The sequence below is a fragment of the Lathyrus oleraceus genome, chromosome 4 (genome assembly GCF_024323335.1).
Source record: "Lathyrus oleraceus cultivar Zhongwan6 chromosome 4, CAAS_Psat_ZW6_1.0, whole genome shotgun sequence".
In the NCBI taxonomy this organism is placed as follows: domain Eukaryota; kingdom Viridiplantae; phylum Streptophyta; class Magnoliopsida; order Fabales; family Fabaceae; genus Lathyrus; species Lathyrus oleraceus.
Genome location: NC_066582.1, coordinates 144,476,295 through 144,499,283, shown reverse-complemented (window position 1 = coordinate 144,499,283; position 22,989 = coordinate 144,476,295). Strand labels below are relative to the sequence as shown.

Here is a 22,989-nt window from a genome sequence, read left to right as displayed (position 1 = left end):
ATTTTTGGGACCACTCCTTTTTTGAATTAGACACGGTTTTTTCGAGGATTCTCTTAATCTCTCGATTAGAGACCTCAGCTTGCCCGTTAGCCTGAGGGTGATACGGAGTTGTCACCCTATGCGATACACCGTAGTGTTTTAAAATAGTTTCCAAAGGTGCATTACAAAAGTGTGACCCTCCGTCACTTATCAACACTCGGGGGGTTCCGAAACGGGAGAATATGTTTTTCTTCAAAAATTTTATCACCGTTTTGGCATCCGCCCGAGGTGAGGCAATCGCCTCAACCCACTTAGAGACATAATCGACAGCGACAAGCATGTACTCATTCCCATAAGAGGGTGGGAAAGGTCCTACAAAATCTATGCCCCAACAATCAAATACTTCCACTTCTTGGATATTTTGGAGAGGCATCTCATCTCTCTTACCTATCCCACCGCTTCTTTGGCAACTGTCACAACTTTGCGCATGGGTATGTGCGTCTTTGAAAATAGTTGGCCAATAAAATCCCGATTGAAGAATTTTAGTGGCCGTTCTAACCCCATTATAATGTCCGCCATAAGGCGAGTTGTGACAATGCCAAAGGATGCTCTGGGCTTCATCACCAGTTACGCATCTCCTTAATAGGTTATCACTACCCAACTTAAACAAGTATGGATCATCCCAAACATAATACTTCGCATCCGAAAGGAACTTCCTTTTTTGGTTCGAAGTTAGGTCGGCAGGCACAAAACCACTAGCCTTGTGGTTCGCAAAGTCTACAAACCACGGCCTAACTTGAACCTTAAACAGTTTTTCATCAGGAAATTCTTCCCGGATTTCTTTTTCAGACGCGGTAACCTCCACGTTCACTAATCGGGATAAATGATCCGCTACCAAGTTTTCCGACCCCTTCTTGTCTTTGATTTCCACATCGAATTCTTGTAACAAGAGGATCCAACGGATGAGCCTTTGCTTCGAATCCGGTTTGGTTAGCAGATATTTAATCGCCGCGTGGTCGGTATACACAACGACTTTAGACCCTATAAGATAAGACCTAAACTTTTCTAGCGCATACACTATTGCAAGTAGTTCTTTTTCCGTTGTGGCATAATTTATTTGAGCCTCGTTAAGAACCTTACTCGCATAATGTATCGCATGGAAAGTTTTGTCTTTTCTTTGGCCAAGTACCGCTTCAACAGCATAGTCACTCGCGTCACACATTAGTTCAAAATTTTCATTCCAATCGGGAGCGACTATTATTGGAGCGGTAACCAATTTTTCTTTTAAAACCTCAAAAGCTTGCAAACAATCTTCGGTGAAGAGAAATACCTGGTCCTTGGCGAGCAAATTGCTCAAAGGCTTAGCCACCTTTGAGAAGTCCTTGATAAAGCGTCGGTAGAACCCCGCGTGCCCCAAAAAGCTACGGATGCCCTTCACATTCACCGGAGGGGGTAATTTTTCAATTACTTCAACCTTAGCTCTATCCACTTCAAGCCCCCTTCTAGAGACTTTGTGGCCTAGCACGATCCCCTCGGTCACCATGAAGTGACACTTCTCCCAATTAAGCACCAAATTGGTCTTCACACACCTTTCCAACACCGTTTTCAAATTCGCCAAGCATAGACTAAAGGTCCCACCGAATACCGAGAAGTCATCCATGAAGACTTCCATTGTTTTCTCTATCAGGTCGGCAAAAATGGCTTGGACACATCGTTGGAAGGTCGCTGGTGCATTGCACAGCCCAAAGGGCATTTTTCGGTATGCGAACACTCCAAACGGACACGTGAAAGCCGTCTTCTCATGATCAACCGGGTCAACCGCAATTTGGTTATACCCGGAGTAGCCGTCCAAAAAACAATAGTATTGTTGGCCCGATAGTCTTTCGAGCATTTGATCCATAAATGGGAGTGGAAAATGGTCCTTTCGAGTCGCGGTATTCAACCGCCGATAATCAATACACATTCTCCACCCCGTGGCAACTTTAGTCGGGATCAATTCGCCTTTGTCATTTCGGATTACGGTGATTCCACTCTTCTTCGGAACAACGTGCACAGGACTAACCCACGGACTATCCGAGATCGGGTAAATCATCCCCGCATCCAACAGCTTCACAACTTCCTTTCGAACAACCTCTTTCATGGTAGGATTTAAGCGGCATTGTGGTTGAGCTACCGGCTTGAAATCCTCCTCCATCAAAATCTTGTGTATACAATAGGATGGACTAATTCCTTTTAGATCGGAAAGAGTCCAACCCATAGCTTCTTGATTGGTTTTTAGCACAATGATTAGACGGGCTTCTTCTTCTTTTGTCAAAAGGTTGCTTATGATGACCGGCTTTGCCTCGGTCTCATCTAGAAACACATACTTCAAAGTCGAAGGTAACACTTTTAATTCAATTGGCGCTTTTTCGTCAATGACCTCCTTCTTCAAGTTTTCCTCCTCTACTTCCCATGGTTGTAGGTCGTCGAAACTATCAAGTTCCTTTAAGCATTCCTCAAGAGCTAGCTCTTCTTCCATAGTGAAAACCTCCAATGAGTCGTCAAGAGCTAACTCCATAGGAGATATCTCATGAATATGCTTTAAAACCTCCATAATAGCGTCTTCGATCACATCGATGCGAAAGCTATCATTTCTATCTTTGGAATGCTTCATTGCCTCGAATAGATCGAATGTGACTTCCTCATTTTGAACTCGCACCTTCATTAAACCGTCATCAACATCTATCATCATTCTCGCGGTCTTCATGAATGGTCGGCCCAAGATGAGCGGAGCATCATCATCTTCCTCCATATCAATAACAATAAAATCGACCGGGAAAAAGAATTTGTCGACCTTCACCAAAACATCTTGGGCTACGCCATGAGGATGGGTTGTCGATTTATCCGCCAATTGCAACGTCATTCGGATGGACTTAATCTCAATGTTACCAAGCCTCTTGATAATTGACAAAGGTATAAGATTAATGCTCGACCCTAAGTCAATAAGTCCCTTCCCGACATACACGTCACCAATTTTAACCGGCAATGTAACTCTTCCCGGATCAACCTCTTTCTTAGGAAGCGTCCTTTGAATAATGGCACTGCAGCTCGCATCAAGGACGATGGTCTCCGGTTCCGTATACCTCCGCTTTTTGGTTAGTATGTCCTTCATGAATTTGGCATACTTAGGAATTTGTTCCAAGGCTTCGGCAAACGGAATGTTGATTTGCAACTGTTTAAAAATATCCATGAACCGGGCGTAATGCCGTTCATTCTCCCTTTTGGAAGGAGCATGAGGATAAGGAAGGTTTTGGATAGGAGTAGCGCTCACTACCTCCTTTCCCTTTGCAACTCTAGCACTTTTCCATCTAGGATTTTTCACTACCTCCCTTATTACCTCATCACTTGTATTTTTTTCCATCTCCACACCTTTCTCTTTTTCAACTTCACCATTATTTTTATTCTTTTCAACTTCTTCCTCATCACTCCACACTCCTACTTCACCATCAACATTTTCCTCCACTATTTCCTCCTCAATTTCTTTCTCTTTCTCTCTTTGTTCACTCTCAACTCTTTTTTTATTCTCACTACCCAACTCCCTCCCACTTCTCGTCATAATCGCCTTACAATGCTCCTTAGGATTTGTTTGCGTGTTTGCCGAAAAGGAAGGACCGGTTTGTTGTTCCGCGAGTTGCTTGGCAAGTTGCCCAACTTGAGTCTCGAGATTTTTTATGGCCGCGTCATTGCTCTTTTGATTGGCCATTGACATTTGCATGAATTGCGTCAATGTCTCTTCCAATTTAGAATTGACGACCGGCGGTTGTGGAGATTGATACGGATTTTGTGGAGGGTTTTGACGGCTAGAAGAACCACCTCCATAACCTTGGTTATGGTAATAGTTACTCCTAGGTTGGAACCCTTGGTTCCCTTGGAATTGTTGTTGTTGATTTTGAGGGTGCGGTTGATAAGGTTGTTGTTGTTGTTGTTGTCTCGGTTGATAGTCCCGTTGATTGGCCATGTAGTTTACTTCGTCAAAACCGGGAGGTGGACAAAATCCGGTGTCATGTTCACCTTTACAAAGTTCACAACAAGCTATTTGTTTAGCTTTTGACGGTTCTCTTAACTCTTTGATTTGTTGCGTTAAGAGTTCCACTTGTTGTGAGATGAGCTTGTTTTGGGCAAGGATGGCATCATTCGTCCCAAGCTCAAGCACTCCCGCCTTCTTCAAAGAATTTCCACGACTTTGACTCTGCAGATCATTTAAAGCCATTCGATTGATAATGTTTGTGGCTTCTTCGGCACTTTTTGACATCAACGAGCCACCCGAGGTGGCATCCAACAACGTCTTGCAGTTTGGTTGAAGTCCATTTCTGAAGATATGGATTTGAGTCAATTCATCAAATCCATGCCCTTTACATTTCCTCAGCATGGACTTGAATCTCTCCCACGCTTCATTTAATGATTCACTGGTTCCTTGAGAAAACACCGAGATGGCCGTCTTTGATTCCATGAATCGGTTATGGGAGAAAAATCTTTCAATGAATTTCTCTTCTAACACGTTCCAGTCTGTCATTACGGCTGGTGTTTGATCTAGGTACCAATCCTTTGCTTTACCGAGCAAAGCGTGGGGAAATAATCGTCTGAACAACGGAAGCTCCTGAGCCTGATCCACTCCGGCAGCCAATGCTATCTCATAAAATTTTGTGAGAAAAGCAAATGGGTCTTCATGGTCCATTCCGGTGAATGGACTCCCATATAATAAATTCAGAGTTCCCGTTTTCATCTCAGCTTGCCTTCCTGTGTGGTTGGCAAACTGAGCGGTGTTCCTTAGACTATTGATGCATGGAGTAGAAATAGGTGGCGGTGGTGGCTCCATGTTTGGTATGAATGGTATGAATGGTGGTGGATTTGTGGTTGAAGAACTTTCTCCTTGCTCTTGGCGTTGCCTAGCCTGTTGCCTCCTACGTCTTGTTTTGCTATTAAGCCTCCTTGCGGTTCTCTCGATCTCAGGATCAAAAAGAAGTTCGTCCACAGGGATTTGCCCTCGCATAAAACGTAAGCTGCACACTAAACCAAACAAATTACAAGCACAAGTCAAAAATTCACAAGCTAAAACTTAAACAACCATTGCGATGCTCGCAATATCAATTTACAATCCCCGGCAACGGCGCCATTTTGTTGAAAGTATATTTCGTGTCGGGTTTTTGTTATCGTATCCACAGGGATTGTAAGATATCACCGCCGTTCGATGGTTGTATTAATCTTAGCTCAATGTAACAATAGGGTTTTGGTTTTAATCAAGTTATCTTGCATAAAAAGTAATAAATTGCGGTAAAAGTTTTGGTTTGAATAAATGAGAAATATTGCCAAAGTTAGGTTTCAATGATCACTTTGCATGTATTTGCTCGGTCAACAATCTTATAAACTCCTTTAGATGATAAATCATTTCACAAAGTCCTCTCAATATGTTTCTCTCGAACACACATTGTGAGTTTTGCCATTTTGATCCATTGTTTCTCTCGAACACAATCTATCAAAATGACAACTTTTTGGTTCAACCTTATGGTGAACAAAATCATTCATTACTATCTCTAGCTAACAAACAAGTTTGGATGAAAACCTAGGTCAAGAGTCGGTAAACATCTCTCGATCATAAACCAACACAAAGAGTTTTAAATAGAAACAAAGTTTTCATCATATATTTACCATTAAAGAGTTTACATATGAGGATCCTTACATTTACACACAAAGCTAGTAATCACCTACATCTAACCTTGACAAATGGATGACTTAGCTACTCATTTTCATGGTAGCTTGGTCGGCAAGTAAGGAAAGAAGGTTGATCAACATCCAAGTCGGATAATCGAAGTTGGATGGGAATCCACCTTCTTTTTGTAGAAGATGGTTCTAAGATGAAGAGAAATGAAAATTAGGGCATAAAAGATCCCCTAGAACAATGCTGTCAAATATCTCTCCAAAGTACAAAAGTGGAAAAAGTTGGTAAAAATGAGGTATGGTGCTCAAAAGTGGCACCTGCTACTTATAGACCTCTGCTGGGCTGTCATGCTCGCTAGGCGAGCAGAATGGCTCGCCTAGCGAGGGTCTAATATGGGCACATAAGGCACCTGCGCCTAGAGAAACAGGGTCTGCTGAACTGTCATGTTCGCCTAGCGAACATACCTTCGCCTAGCGAAGGACACGCTTCAACCTTCGCCCCAGCGAGGTTGAGAGGTTTTGCTACTGGAATGCTCGCTGGGGACTCGCTAGAGCTTCGCTTAGCGAGTGAGTGCTGGCTGCGCTTTTCACCAAAACAGAACGAACTCGCTACCACCTTCGCTGTCAGCTCGCCTGGCGAATTTATTGACAATTTACTGGAGCTTTTCGCTTGGCGCTCGCCTAGCGAACCAGTGCTTCGCCACAGCCCTCGCCTAGCGAGCAGGCTGATGAATGCTTGTTTGCTTTGGTTCCTTTGCCAACTTTCTTGTGTCTTCAATTTCAATTATTTCATGCCTTCTTTCTGCACAATAACACACAAATCAAAGGCACCAAGCTTGTTTATCAATGTAATGCATTTCATCAAAAACCAAGGTGATTTTGACAATTTTAGCAGGGAAATAGAGTGAAAGATGCCCACATACGATAGCTCAAATAAGCACTTTTGGGCATCTAACAGGCGTCGAAGTAAGGTCTCAAAAAATGTCTTTCTCCCCCTTGTGTCAAAAATGACATTTTTGGGGGGTAATTTGTTGCTCAAATTTTCGACGCCCACCCCAAATTAGCAAAATTGGAAAATATGCACAGCTGGTTTCGACCAAGAAGTGATTCGACCAGCTAGGGGTAGATAGGCTCAGTTGATTGGATAAAGATCAAGCTTATAGCTGAAATTTTGGAGCAGTTCCTTAAGGAGCGGTTAGAAAACGGTTTCGATCAGAGATTTGAAATTTAAATAAAGGAGGGAAGATTACCTTCGTTAGAAACTGCGAGGATACGCATAGAGCAGAGTGAGCGAACGCACGCATGCAGGGCGCCACATGTATCGATGTGATTGAAGGGTCATCAAAGCGGTTATTTTGATCCAGTATAAATATAGGGTATTAGTGTTAGAAAAATGTGTGTCAAATTGTGTACAAAATCTGCAAATTTACTAAGTATTCGTGTGAAGAAGAACTATAAAATGCAGAATGTATGTTGTCTACACCATTGTTTAATCGTTTCAAAGCATTATAAATCTGTCTTTACTTTCTCTTCAGAAACACTCTTCCTTGTTCTTTCCTTTCAAACACTTTATTTTTACTTTGTCATTTGCAAGTTTAAAGATCCTTAGTTCGTTTTCTTACCTTAAACTTTTACCTTACAATCTTAAAGATTCCAGTGCTTACAAACCTTTTTGATTACTTTCAACCCTTTTACAATTCCCGTTGTTTACTTCATTTTTCTTTACTAGTTCTAAACGCTAATTTAAGACTTTTCTTTTCGTTTAAGTCACTCTTTTGTCCTTAGTTTTCTTTAATACTCTGATCTGGCGTTTAGTTTGATCATTTATTACTATTACGTTTACGAGACACTTAGCACATGTCCTAGGATCAATCTGATCGATCTTGTGAGTGACCAAATTTAGAAATTTGGAAGATCAGCGGTTGTTTACCATTTTTAAAGGTAAACAGAGATCGACATTGACGGTGGGATGGGCGAACACGAGGGATGGGGTGCGGATGGAAGAGGATGACGCAGTCAGTGGAGGTCACGGTTGTTTCTGGCGATGATGCTGGTTCTGTTCATTTCTGATGACGACAAACTTCTCTCATTTTTTTCTTCTTTTGCTTCAATTGTATTATGATGTTGGAGTTGGTGTTGTTATGTTGATACGCCTTTGATGTTGATTATGTGGTGGTTTTGAGGAAAAAGAGAGTTCATGTGTGGTGTTCGATGATGAAATTCTGGTATTAGATATGAGATGTCGAAGGTAATGTTACGACACTAATATCTGAGTAAAACAAATAGGATAAAGATAAAGAATAGTAATGCAAGAGACACAAGCAATTGTTAACCCAGTTCGGTGCAACTCACCTACATCTGGGGGCTACCAAGCCAGGAAGGAAATCCACTAAATAGAATCAGTTCAAAGACTCTCAGTACACTCCACAAATTACAGTCTTTTTTACCTAATCTCTACCCGTGTGACTTCTACCTAAGAACTCTCAGATATGAGAACTCACTCACTCCCCCTCAATCACACCAGTGATTTTAAACAACAATTACTTATGAAAAGAAGACAATCTTCAAAGACACACACTTGATCTTACTTAGTAGCTTCAATCAAGTAGACACACACTTGATCTTACTTAACAGCTTCAATCAAGTAGACACACACTCATGCTTAAAAGCTTAGAGTGACAAATTACAAGTCACAAATCAGACCAATTCAATTATCTATGGATGAATTGAATGGCTTACAAGTCACACGACCACACAAGACACAAACCCTTATTTTCTCTCAATATTTCGCTATGTATTTCTTGTGTACTAAACCAGATGTTACATGCCCTATTTACAGAATCGTTTGGCTGGGCTTGGACATCACAAAAACCCTAAAATTATTTTCCAATTAAATCTTCTCATGACAGCTGGTTAAATCTCTTTGGAAAATAAGTAAATCTGGTTGTAATTAATGATTGAATGCGTTTGTAAATTAGATCTTCAATCATACATAGATTGCCATTAAAAGCGCAATCACATAACACATAACATTCACACTGAATGTTCTGTGTAGAGATGTCATGACATCGGGTCTAACATCTGGAACAATCCTGCATAATTCCATTTTAAATATCCAACAGGTACATTATATCAGATGTCATGACATCGTGTATGACATCCTGAAATAATCCTGCATAATAATATTTTTAAACTCCAGCAGGTACAAGATATCTTATGTTAAGACATCACATGCAACATCTTGTGAACACTCTTTGTTTTACCAAAATTGCTGCCAACACTTAGAACCAACAAACTCCCCCTTTGGTAAATTTTGGCTAAAACATATATCTGTCCATTTTGTTCACAAGAGAAACACATCAGCATTAAACAACATAATAGCAGTTTAAGCAGCAGCAGAAGCAAACAAACAGAATTACTAGCTGTAATAGCAACTAGTAAAACACACAAATGCACATGAGGGTACTTCTTCTCCCCCTAAGTCTATTTAATACAAACATCTCCTTTAACAATAACAACACCTATAATAACAACACCTGTAACAATCAGAATATCCTTCTAACATCTCCTTCAACATCATAGAACAAAACCTCATTCTATCTGTCAAACATCTCCTTCAACATTAGTTGTTCATCTTTTCAGATACACTAACACATACATACATCTCCACACAGCTCCACATATTTAACTGCAGCTCTCCCCATAATCACTTCTCCCCCTTTTTAGTCAAAATAGACCAAAGGTGACCAATTAGACAAAATAAATGTCAATCAGCCTAGCAGAGAATGTCACAACAGATGTTATAATATATAAAATGTTAAAACATAAATGTTAGGAGATACAAACCATAATTATACACAACTGTAATAGCTGAGATAATTAGAAATCCATGGAACTCATTAAGAGCCCAAATATTACATCAAGGCATCGGTAAGGACTGCCACAAATTCCAACATCCAAAACAGCACACAGCACACCCAGCATCTAAAACAGCCAAACCACCAGGGGGACCAGTCTTCATAACAGCACACAGCACACACAGTCTTCATAACAGGGGAAACCACTACCACTCAGTCTGAGGAAGTAGCATCTTCTTCTTACAAACATCTTGCAAAAATCCTTGTTATTTTTGTCAGAAATATCCTCTGGGATATTAACCACAAACTCCTTTGATTGCTATAGATTCTCATGAATACAAATCCCCAATTTCCCTCTTAAACATTCAAATTGATTAGCATCCAAAGCTTTTGTGAATATGTCAGCTAATTGCTTTTCAGTAGTAACATGCTCCAGTGCTACGATCTTCTCTTCCACAAGTTCTCTAATGAAGTGATGACGAATATCAATGTGCTTTGTCCTGCTGTGCTGAATAGGATTTTTGGAAATATTTATAGCACTCAGGTTGTCACAGTACAATGTCATGACCTCTTGTGTGACATTGTATTCAGTCAACATTTGTTTCATCCAAACCAGTTGAGAACAACTACTCCCAGCTGCTATGTATTCAGCTTCAGCAGTGGATAGGGATACACAATTTTGTTTCTTGTTAAACCATGATATCAGATTTTTCCCCAAGAAGAAACATCCTCCTGATGTTCTTTTCCTATCATCAGCACTTCCAGCCCAGTCAGCATCACAGTAACTAGTCAGCATAGATCCAGATCCATGAGTATATAACATCCCATAGTCACTGGTGCCATTGACATATTTCAGTATTCTCTTCACTTGGTTTATGTGACTGACTTTTGGTTCAGCTTGATATCTAGCATAAACACCTACAGCAAATGCAATGTCAGGTCTGCTTGCTGTGAGATATAGCAGACTACCTATCATGCTTTTGTATAGACTTTGATCTACACTGACACCATTTTCATCCTTGGAGATTTTCACATGTGTAGGAGCAGGTGTCCTTTTATGACTTTCATTCTCCATGCCAAACTTCTTAACAATGTTCTTGGCATACTTGCTTTGAGATAGAAAGATAGAATCTTCCATCTGCTTGACTTGTAGCCCAAGAAAGTAGGTCAGTTCTCCAACAAGGCTCATCTCAAACTCAGACTGCATTTGTCTAACAAAATGTTCAACCATCTGATCCGACATCCTACCAAACACAATGTCATCTACATATATTTGTGCCACCATGAGCTTCCCTCCTTCATTCTTCACAAATAGGGTTTTGTCAATGCCTCCTTTCCTGTATCCATTGTTAGTGCGGAACACTGTGAGCCTCTCATACCAAGCCCTAAGAGCTTGCTTCAACCCATAGAGGGCTTTCTTCAATCTGTACACATGCTTTAGAAGATTTGGATATGTGAATCCTTTAGGCTATTCAACATATACTTCCTCATTTAAGTAGCCATTCAAGAAGGCACTTTTTACATCCATTTGGAACAGTTTGAATTTCAGAATACATGCCACTCCAAGCAATAATCTAATGGACTCAAGGCGAGCTGCAGGAGCAAAAGTTTCATCAAAGTCCACTCCTTCAACTTGAGTATATCCTTGTGCTACTAATCTTGCTTTGTTTTTAGTAAAAACCCCTTGTTCATCAGATTTATTCTTATACACCCACTTTGTACCTATGACATTTACTCCTTCAGGTCTAGGAACCAGTTCCTAGACTTCATTCCTCTTGAATTGACCTAACTCCTCCTGCATGGCATTGATCCAGAACTTATCAGTCAAGGCTTCCTTGACATTCTTAGGTTCAATCTTTGATACAAAGCAGCTATGTGAGATCACTTCCTTTGATCTAGTAGTGACCCATTTATTTGGATATCCTATAATGAGATCTTTGGGATGATCCTTCTGAACTCTGATGGAGGGTCCCTTGTTGATTTTGTCATCTTCAGGTTCAGCTTGAGGAGGTTCACTTTCCTCATTTTTGTCTGAGAAGTCAGCTGGGGAATCATTCAGAGATGTCTCGACATCGTCTGTGACATCAGTCAGTTGGTCATCAACCATAACATTAATAGATTCCATCATTACATTAGTTCTGGAATTAAAGACTCTATAAGCTCTGCTGTTTGTTGAGTAGCCCAGAAATATTCCCTCATCACTTTTGGGATCTATCTTCCTTCTTTGTTCACGATCAGTCAAGATATATCATTTACTACCAAATACATGGAAGTATTTGACTGTAGGTCTTCTTCCTTTCCAGAATTCATATAGGGTTGTAGGAGTCCCTTTCTTCAATGTCACTCTGTTGTGAACATAGCAGGCTGTGTTCATGGCTTCAGCCCAAAAATGGTAGGGCAATTTCTTAGCATGAATCATAGCTCTGGCTGATTCTTGAAGAGTTCTATTTTTTCTTTCCACCACACCATTTTGCTGGGGAGTAATGGGAGATGAGAACTCATGATGAATTTCTTCTAAAGAACAAAATTCAGCAAATTTGTTGTTCTCAAATTCCTTCCCATGATCACTTCTAATTTTGATAGCAGGACTTTCCTTTTCTCTTTGAAGTTTTAGACAAAGATCCTTGAAGACTTCAAAAACATCAGATTTTTCTCTTATAAAATTGATCCAGGTGTATCTGGAGAAGTCATCCACCATTACATATGCATACTTTTTCCCACCAAGGCTTTCCACTTGCATGGGTCCCATCAAATCCATATGGAGGAGTTCCAAAACTTTGGTAGTGATGACATGTCTGAGCTTCTGGTGTGACATCCTTGTCTATTTTCCAATCTGACATTCTCCACAGATCTTTCCTTCATCAATCTTCAAGTTGGGAATTCCTCTAACATCTTCAACAGATATGATCCTCTTCATACCTTTAAGATGCAGATGATCCAATCTTTGATGCCATGTCTTCACTTCTTCCTCTTTGGCCAAGGTACACATTGAAAAGTAACCAGTTTCTTGAGAACTCCACATATAGCAGTTGTCTTTAGACCTAACTCCTTTCATGATCACTTTATTCTCCTTGTTAGTAATCAGATATTCAGTTCTAGTGAAGTTTACATTTAGACCTTGGTCACACAGTTGACTGATGCTTATTAGATTAGTAGTTAATCCCTTAACAAGTAGGACATTGTCCAGGTCAGGCACTCTAGGGCAATCAAGCTTACCGATACCCTTGATTTCACCCTTTGCTCCATCATCAAAGGTTACATAACTGGTGGCATGAGGATGAAGGTCAGTTAGCAGGTTTTTGTTTCCAGTCATGTGTCTGGAGAAACCACTATCAAAATACCAATCTTCTTTGGCTGAAACTCTGAAGGAAGTGTGAGCTATCAAACTTGTAACATTAGTCCTAGGAACCCATTGCTTTTTATTGATAGGTCTGTAATGTTTGGGTTTAGGTAGATAATGAGCAGGCTGAGGGTAACCATACAGCTTATAGCAGAAGGGTTTTATGTGGCCAAACTTCCCACAGTAATGACATCTCCATTTTTGGTGTTTCCCTTTCTGTTGTCTTCCTTTATGATGTTATGACATTTGATATGACATTGCAGGTTTGTTATCAATATGGCTGCACTTAGGTTTGGATTTAGGTTTGCCATTTGTGTAACTGCAATTAGCCTTAGATTCATTGAACCCAATGCCAGATTTGTCTCCTGTTATTTGACCAGTCTAGAGAATCTTGTCTAAGATGTCAGATCCATTGTTAAGCATTCTTACATACTTGGTCATCTCATCTAGTTTGGAATTCAAGAGTACAACTTCAGTCTTCAACTTGGAGATGGTTTTCACATGTTCTCCCTTTTCATTCTCCAACTGAGCTATCACTTTCTTCTGGCTTTCAACTTGTCTGCACACTTTTGCACTTTTGTGACACAACTCTCTGTAGGTAGTGGCCAGCTCTTCAAAGGTTACTTCATCATCACTTGACTCTTCATCAGAACCCCATCTTCCTATCAATGCAGTCATAAGATTTGTAGCTTCTTCTGTTTCACTTTCATCAGACCAAGAGGCAGCAAGACTCCTTGTCTGTTTCTTGAGGTAGGTCCCACATTCAGTTCTAATGTGACCATACCCATCACATTCATAGCACTGAACTCCTTTTCCTTCTTTGGGATTTTCTTATGACCTTGTTCTTATTCTAATATTGTTGGATTTACTGATGTCAGAAGCGATGTTCTTGACATTGGCCTTAGATCTTACATCCATCTTTTTCATAAGTCTGTTGAACTGTCTTCCCAACATTGCTACCTCATTTGCCAGATCTTCATCAATCTCTTGATCACCTTCCTCATCTTCCCATTCAGTGTTTGACATGAAGGCTATGCTTTTGGCTTTCTTTTCAGATCCATCACATATTCCCATCTCAAATGTTTGGAAGGATCCAATTAGCCCATCAACTCTCATATTTGAGATGTCTTGAGATTCTTCTATGGTTGTCACCTTCATAGCAAATCTCTTAAGGAGTGACCTCTTCTCTCCCATAGCTCCAGAGGCATTGGCAATTTCAAGGATATTCATGTGAAATTCATGAATATTTTCATCTTCTTTCATCCTTAAATTTTCAAACTTGGTAGTGAGCAGCTGCAATCTAGACATCTTCACCCTAGAGGTGCCTTCATGAGTGGTCTTGAGAATGTCCCAAGCATCTTTAGCCACCTCACAGTTGTTTACCAATCTGAAGATATTCTTGTCTACTCCATTGAATATTGCATTCAATGCTTTAGAATTTCCAAGGGCTAGATCATCCTCCTCCTTGGACCATTGTTCTTCAGGTTTCTTATCATTTGTGGCTTCTCCTTCCTTAGTAATTATTGGATGTTCCCAGCCTGTTAACACAACCTTCCAAGCCTTATTATCAAGAGATTTCAGGAAGGCTACCATTCGAGGTCTCCAATAGTCATAGTTAGATCCATCCAAAATTGGTGACTTGTGCATTGATCCTCCATCTCTCTCCATGGTACCAGAAAGTATTGTCCCTAAATCTCACCCAGAATCAGAGCAGGATGCCTGCTCTGATACCAATTGAAATTCTGGTATCAGATATGAGATGTCGAAGGTAATGTCACGACACTAATATTTGAGTAAAACAAACAGGATAAAGATAAAGAATAGTAATGCAAGAGACACAAGCAATTGTTAACCCAATTCGGTGCAACTCACCTATGTCTGGGGGCTACCAAGCCAGGAAGGAAATCCACTAAATAGAATCAGTTCAAAGACTCTCAGTACACTCCACAAGTTACAATATTTTTCACCTAATCTCTACCCGTGTGACTTCTACCTAAGAACTCTTAGATATGAGAACCCACTCACTCCCCCTCAATCAAACAAGTGATTTTAAACAACAATTACTTATGAAAAGAAGACACTCTTCAAAGACACACACTTGATCTTACTTAGCAGCTTCAATCAAGTAGACACACACTTGATCTTACTTAACAGCTTCAATCAAGTAGACACGCACTCATGCTTAAAAGCTTAGAGTGATAAATTACAACTCACAAATCAGACCAATTCAATCATCTATGGATGAATTGAATGGCTTATAAGTCACACGACCACACAAGACATAAACCCTTATTTTCTCTCAATATTTCGCTCTGTATTTCTTGTGTATCAAACCAGATGTTCCATGCCCTATTTATAGAATCGTTTGGCTGGGCTTGGACATCACAAAAACCCTAAAACTATTTTCCAATTAAATCTTCTCATGGCAGCTGGTTAGATCTCTTTGGAAAATAAGTAAATCTGGTTGTAATTAATGATTGAATGCGTTTATAAATCAGATCTTCAATCATACATAGATTGTCATTAAAAGCGCAATCACATAACATACAACATTCACACTGAATGTTCTGTGTAGAGGTGTCATGACATCGGGTCTGACATCCTGGAACAATCCTGCATAATTCCATTTTAAATATCCAGCAGGTACATTATATCAGATGTCATGACATCGTGTATGACATCCTGAAATAATCCTGCATAATTATATTTTAAAACTCCAGCAGGTACAAGATATCTTATGTTAAGACATCACATGCAACATCTTGTGAACACTCTTTGTTTTACCAAAATTGCTGTCAACACTTAGAACCAACAGATGAAATGGTTGAATGAGTTATAATGATGTTGTTGTTTGTTGTTATGAATATTGAACGGTGTTTTCATGAATGTTGTGTAGAGATTTGTTATTGATGAGATGAGAGTGTGTTATTGATGTTAATTTATTCATGGTTGTTTGTTGTGATTGATAATGTTGTGTGGCTAAAGATTGTGATGGGTGATGAATGAATGAAGGTTGTGAAGAAAGTTTGGAGAATGATGTTGTTGTTTGTGAAGAAAGGTTGATGGTTAGTGATGATAGTAGTGAAGATTGGTTATTGGATGAATATGTGAGATAAGACTTTGGGCATTGCTATTCCTACACTAAAAGTTACACCAAATACTTACATCAAACACTGTTCATCGTATTTATACTGTGAACAGTGTTTTTATTTATTTAATAACTAAAAAATTTAATATTTATAAAAAAATATTTTTATTTCTATAATTATTTTTATAACACAAATATAAATTTTTTCATTAACCAACTTCATTATTGTATTAACCATAAAAATATAAATGATTAATCACATATTTTACTTATAATTTATTAACCAAGTTTATTATTTAATTAACCAATAAAATATATATTATTAACCAAATTCTGACATTAAAATATAAAATATAAAAAATATTTTTTAACAAAAGTTTGTATATATTTTAATGTCAGAATTTAGTTAATATTATGTATTTTATTGGTTAATAAAATAGTAAATTTGGTTAATAAAATATAAGTAAAATATGTGGTTTATAATCTATATTTTTGTTGTTAATTCAATAATAAAATTGATTAATAAATTTTTTTATATTTGTGTTATAAAAATGATTTTAAAAATAAAAATATTTTTTTATAAATAGTTTTTATTTATTTATTGAGAGTATTGGGTGTAAGAATAACATTATTGTTTAATATTGGATGTAATATTTGGATGTAAGAATAACATTATTGTAAGGCTTTTTTCGGTCAACAAAAAATTTTGTGTTGACAAAAAATGTGAGAAAGACTTAGGTTTATCTTTGTCTTGTGTAATTATGTGTACCTTTTTTATATCAATTTGGACTCTTATTTATAGTAAAACAACTAGGTTAATACAAAGGAAAGAAAATCAACTTTAACCAATCGTTATCAAAATAAAATTTAATCCTACTTGTATGAAAAAAGTATACAAAATAAGACCTGATTCATTTCTTAATCGCTAAGCTAAAAGAAAAATATTAGTAATAATAACAAAAATGAAATAAAACCAATTAAATCAAAACATTCTTTTTTATATTATATTATTTTTATGTAAAAGAAGATAAAATAAATCAAAAAATAAAAAGCCAAAAATGAAACAAAAGTTGTAGCCATTATTTTTTCAACAATTTTTTAATATATTTTTTAGGAGAATAAAATAAATACTATTAAATAAAACCTAAAATAATCATTTTTTTCATAAAAAAATTCTTTAAAATAAAGATAAAATATATTTAAAATCTTAAACAATATAATAAACAAATTGTCAAAAAATTTAAAAAAATCTGGGACAAAATTGGGATACGATTGTAACCAATGAATTGTTTGATCTCTAGACGCAATCCACTCTCAAATTTGATACACTTAAATCCCTCAGCTCCTACTGGGTTGTAATAAGGGCATCACCTAGACAACTCCTCGAACTTAGCTTCATAAGCAACTATAGTCATGTTTCCTCGCTTCAAATCAAGGAACATGGTCTCCTTCTTGCCACGCGCATCAATAGGAAAGTACTTCTCCAGAAACTTAGTCCTGAAGTTCTCCCAAGTAATCTCAATACCTGCAACTTCTAATCTTTGAAGAGCATTGTCCCACAAATTTTATGCTTCCTCAGCAAGCATATCAATATCAAATAGAACCTTCTATGCATCCAAATAAACCATCACCCTGAAGATCTTCTCAATCTCTTGTAGTCAGCTCTGAGCACCGCCGGGTTCGTACCTCACCTTAAAAGTCGAAGAATTGTTTCTCTGGAACTTTCCTAACCCACAAAATTTTTCTGTTATTCCATGTTGATTTTGTAGTGCCTGATTCACCAGACCCATCACGTGAGCCATAACCTTCAAAGCATTAGCGATTGCGCGATCATTTCTTCCAGTCATTTCTATGCACACCAGTAAACAACCATTCGAAGAAACATTGCATCGACAATGTTTATACACCTGTCGCATACTAGGGAACATATAAAATCACAAAACCTGGCCGGATGGTCAACCAGGCTCTGATACCAATTATGTAACACCTTAAAAACCCCACGCTTTAATGATAAACAATATTATTCTCAAATAAGGTGTTACACATTCTCAACATACATATTCTTTCAATTAAAATCATTTAACATTCATCGGATTTTCAACATATATCAACATATACTTCCAATTATCTCTTCAAAATGAAATACATAATTAAGTAAACAATTCAAACTCTCCAACTCAAACAATAACGAAATGATATGTTCCTAGTGTTACAGATTTGAGAAACTGAAACTAAATAACATAAAGGATAAATAAATAAAGAAAAACCTTAATGTCATCTTCCGACTCACAACCACTATTTTTCCTCCTAAGTGTCTATATGTCACCGTATAGAACACCACAAACAACAAAAGAGGGGTGAGCATACGCTCAAATATATTAATGGTGCAAGACATAAAAAGGGTAGCATATTCAACACAATCATTAATCACACACTCTATTCTCAATAATAAAACAATCACAATACATTTATGTATGCAATGTGACTCATAACTTGACTCAATGTATGTGGTATCAATTTGGACATCAGAGGTATGTTACTGAGCTCGTCCACTCGACAATTGTTCATCTTCGATCTGGGTCCCCACTTTTGAACCCCACTCGTCACTGATCCCCACTTCTGAATCATCCACCTGTCACTGATCCCCACTTCTGAGTCAGCAACTTATATAAGGACCGAAGTCCACACATCAATTACTGACACATATGATTCATATAAAATAATGCAATGACACTTATGGTTCCACTTCTAACCATATACAATAGCACATAAGTCAATCACAGTAGTTCACACTCCGAATCACATAGCTCAACATTAACATCATATATAACTATAACTCATCATATAATTATACACACTTCAACAACATACACTCATATAATTATTCGCATGCCCGCTAAGCGAGACCCTTCCTTGCTAAGCTAAGTCTCGCTAAGCGTCGTTCATCGTTGCTAAGCGAGAGCTCTCTAAGCAAAGCTTCATCCTCGCTAAGCAAGGTCGCCCTGAACTGCAAAATCCAGAAACACAATTTCACCATTGGAGTCCTATCGAAGCTCCGATTTTTATCCCCAGTCATCCAATTCAAACAGAAAAAAACAGATACATGTTATATTATGCTTAAAGCATCACATATGCACTGATTAACATCCAATTTCATTAATTAATTATGAATCTAAGGTTATGTTTATAAAGCCAAACACTCATCAATGGTAACATCAACATTCAGATTCATGTCAGCACACCATATGTGTAATTCTCAGAGTAATTTACAGCACGAATTACATATCAATCACAACAATTATCACATGGTTTTCATACCTTTTCATCAAGAACACATAAACCTCAACAATAATGAAAATAGGAGAAAACCCTAGAGGAGTCATGCAATTGCAACTTTATTAGAAGAATTCCCCTATCTTAATTTTCCATCAGCAATTCAAGATTTTGACTATGCCTTCTTCCTAGAGCTCTCCTTAGGGTTCATTGTCTCTTTCTTCCTTTTTCAACTTTTCACATGTCAACCTATTTTAGCTCCCCTCACATTTTCAATTTATTTAACCTAATATTAATTTAATTAATTCTACACTTTTTCTTATTAAATCATTCACTCTAATTTTCTCATTAATTTAATTTTTATCCCAAAACTTCTAATTTCTTATTTCCTATTATTTTTAATTAAATAAATCTACTAACTCTTAATAAACCCCATAAAATACCACATAATTCACACAAATCATATAAAATATTTCAATCACTCGGATAAAAAATAAAAAGTAATAAAAATTCAATTAAATAAATTAGTCGAATTCGATGCGTTACAACCAGTATGTAGAGAGATTCAATTAAATAGATTTATCAAAAACCACCTAAACTAGAAGACGACTTAGTTATAAGAGTGACAAAAATAAAATGAGAAATTGCGAGGGAGGGAAGCCATGGAATGAAACAACACAAACGTTAAACCCATATCCTCACTTAGAAAGGGGCTAAAATCTCTTAAAGAAAGACAAAAGAAAAGAAAATTATCCAATTAAAACAAATGTCTTCCCTAAAAGGTTTAGATCCCTTCAGCTGATTGGCATAGGAAAGAATCAAGGGACAATTATGGGAGATGTCTCTAGAAAGTTTCTATTTTTAATTAGAAATCCTCTGTTAGAGAGTTATTCTCTTAAACAACACTATGTTATAAAAAATACAAATTGCCCAGTAATGAAAAAAAAAATGTCTAGTTGGGATATAATGATTTTTCAAAGGCTCGATTATACTAAATTTGATTTATTTTTTTATAATAAAATATAACTTTTAATGACGGTTAGTATCTGAGATAATAAATCAAAATTAAAATCAAAAGATAAAAGTATTTTGTAATTAGATCGATTTGACGAAGATAATAAATCAAAATTAAAATCAAAAGATAAAAGTATTTTGTAATTAGATCGATTTGACGAAGTTATTTCACTAAAGAAGACTAAATTTATAAAATAAATTTTATAAAATAAATAAAATAAATTTGTAAGTATTAATGATGTTAGTTGGGTATCAATGCTTTAAGTAAAAATTATTTAAAATTTTATTTTTTCAAAAATCATTATTATGAAAAAGTAACAAAATATTCTATAAATGGATGATGGCTAGGTTTTCAACCAAATTTTATGGGCTACTAGAGTGTTTACCAATTTATAACAAATGAATTAGAGATGTCAATTAATTAAAATGTGAAATAATATAAAAATTATTGTCAATGTGTATAAATTAATTAAAATGTGAAATAATATAAAAATTATTGTCATTTTGTATAACATGCACTATCTTCTATATGTTTTTATCGGTCAAAATGATACGCAAACACCATCTTTTATATCATGTATTGTTTATATATTTATAAAGTGTATAATATTTTATTATTTTGTAAGTTTTTAAAATAAAAATATATATTACTTATAAAAAAATTATTTATTTTCAAATTTATTTCATAGTTTAAGATTGCGTGTATTAATCAATTTTTCCATTGTATTAACCACAAAAATACATATTATTAATCATTATATTATTTATAATTTATTAATCACTTTTATTACTTCACTATCCAATAAAATACATAATATAAATTATTTTTTAACATGAAATTGTAAAATATATTAATCAATCTTTATAATCCCTTAATCAACTTTAATCTACTATTTAATTTTTTTTTATGTTTCAGAACTTATTAACCAAATTATGAATTGTATTACCCAATCTTAAATCTTATATATAGTATAGTATTAACCAAAGTTGATTTATCACGGTAGACTTTTTATTTTTGTTTTTATGTTCAATAACTAAATTATGAACTATAATAACTAATTTGTTTTCCCATTTATTAATTTCAATGCACATATTATCCAAACTTTATATTATATTAACTAACTTTTTAAATAGTATTAGCCAAAATTATTTTTGAAGAGAAACATAATAAAAATAAAAAAAATCAAAATTAAAAATAGACTAAAATAGTCTGATGGTCTTATAAATTAGCTAATTTTTTATTTTGATATCTGTAATTTTATTTTTATTTGAGTCACTGTATCTCATATTTTGTGTTCATTTTAGTCTCTAAATTCAAAATCCGTCCTACGGATTTTATTTTTAGAAATTAAAACCAACACAAAATAAAATATAGAGATTCTGACAAAAAAAAAAATACAAAAACCAAAATAAAAAATTCTCTATAATTTATAAACTCAGGACAAAAGAAATTATTTAAATCTTAAAAATATTATTATTCACGGTCAAAACACAATTAAAACTCCTATTTTTCTTTTGCTAGATATTGAGAAGTTTGTCCCTTCTGAGAGATTTTCCTCCCCACATTCACACACGTAAAGGACAAAAAGAATAAGAACATAAACAAAACAAGAAAGATTTAACAAACAAATAAGTATATATAATTAATTTCTCATTCAAATAAATTACACCACCCATTCGATTTACATATAAGAAAACATATGGAATTTATTTATCGTAATATTACAGTCACAATACATAACAAAATAGTGAAAATGGAAAGATTATAACGAGTCGTTAATAATCATCCATGCACGTATACAAGAATCAAACACTCATAAATCGAACTCCAAAAACCAACAAAAACCACAAATAGCACAACCATGCATTGGTGTATGATTTTATTTAGGCACATTGGAAATCACGTGGAACTTTCCTTGAGCAAACATTTAGAAGCAAGCTAAGTGAGATGGGAAGGTTTAGATGAATGCCCAAAACGTTAGCTTTAAGGGCAGTGCAAAGACACACTGCAGCCTCAAGATCAGCAAGGCCATTAAGAAGGGAGCAACATGGTGCCACTGGTGGTTGTCCCAATTTTAGATTCAACAATCCATTTAGGACATTGGCACATACACCAAGTTTAAGAGCGTCACGTGGACATGTTCCACTTGAAGGGGTAGGGTTAGGATTTGGGTTAGGCTTTGGTTTAGGAGTTGGTTTTGGAGTAGGGTTGCATGAGTAGGAGCCACAAGCTGAAACAAGTGAGAAAAACAGAAGGTTTATTGTGAGGAAAATTGCAAGAGAGGAACAAGTTTTGGAAGCCATCTTAATTATGTAATTAAGCTAAGTACAATTAGAGCTTAATTAAGAGAAGAATGGTGAATGTGAAGATGAGAGTTATGTAGAGTAATGAGGGTTTATATAGTGTTGATGGTGTGTTTTGGAATGGCAAGTGGGGTATAAGAAGGGTAGGAACTAACCTTAAGCAATAATATAGATTATATTAAGATAAGTTAATCTTGTGATGCAATCATGTAAAAAGACATGAATTTTAGCTGGCAGAAGATATACTCTTAAAATAGGTTTTGGATTTTTGTGTATGTGTGATTGACATCAATAATCAATGAGTCTATCATTTTGTTTCTTGTAGTTTGATTTTGTTTCTCTCATTATGATTACTAAGTACATGAGTGGAGCCATGGGAGTTTCAAGGAACTTATTACTGTGGTTTAATTACTATCAAAAAATATTGTAATCATTTTTAA

At 36.3% G+C, this 22,989-nt stretch overlaps 1 protein-coding gene across 1 annotated transcript; it reads right to left on the bottom strand.

The window, feature by feature from the left end:
• Nucleotides 1-21,862: 21,862 nt before the first annotated feature.
• On the bottom strand, nt 21,863-22,654 carry LOC127074153 (lipid transfer protein EARLI 1). Its single transcript, XM_051015448.1, has one exon. The coding sequence runs from the start codon at nt 22,547-22,549 to the stop codon at nt 22,130-22,132; it is 420 nt and encodes a 139-aa protein (XP_050871405.1). The 5' UTR covers nt 22,550-22,654; the 3' UTR covers nt 21,863-22,129.
• Nucleotides 22,655-22,989: the final 335 nt, after the last annotated feature.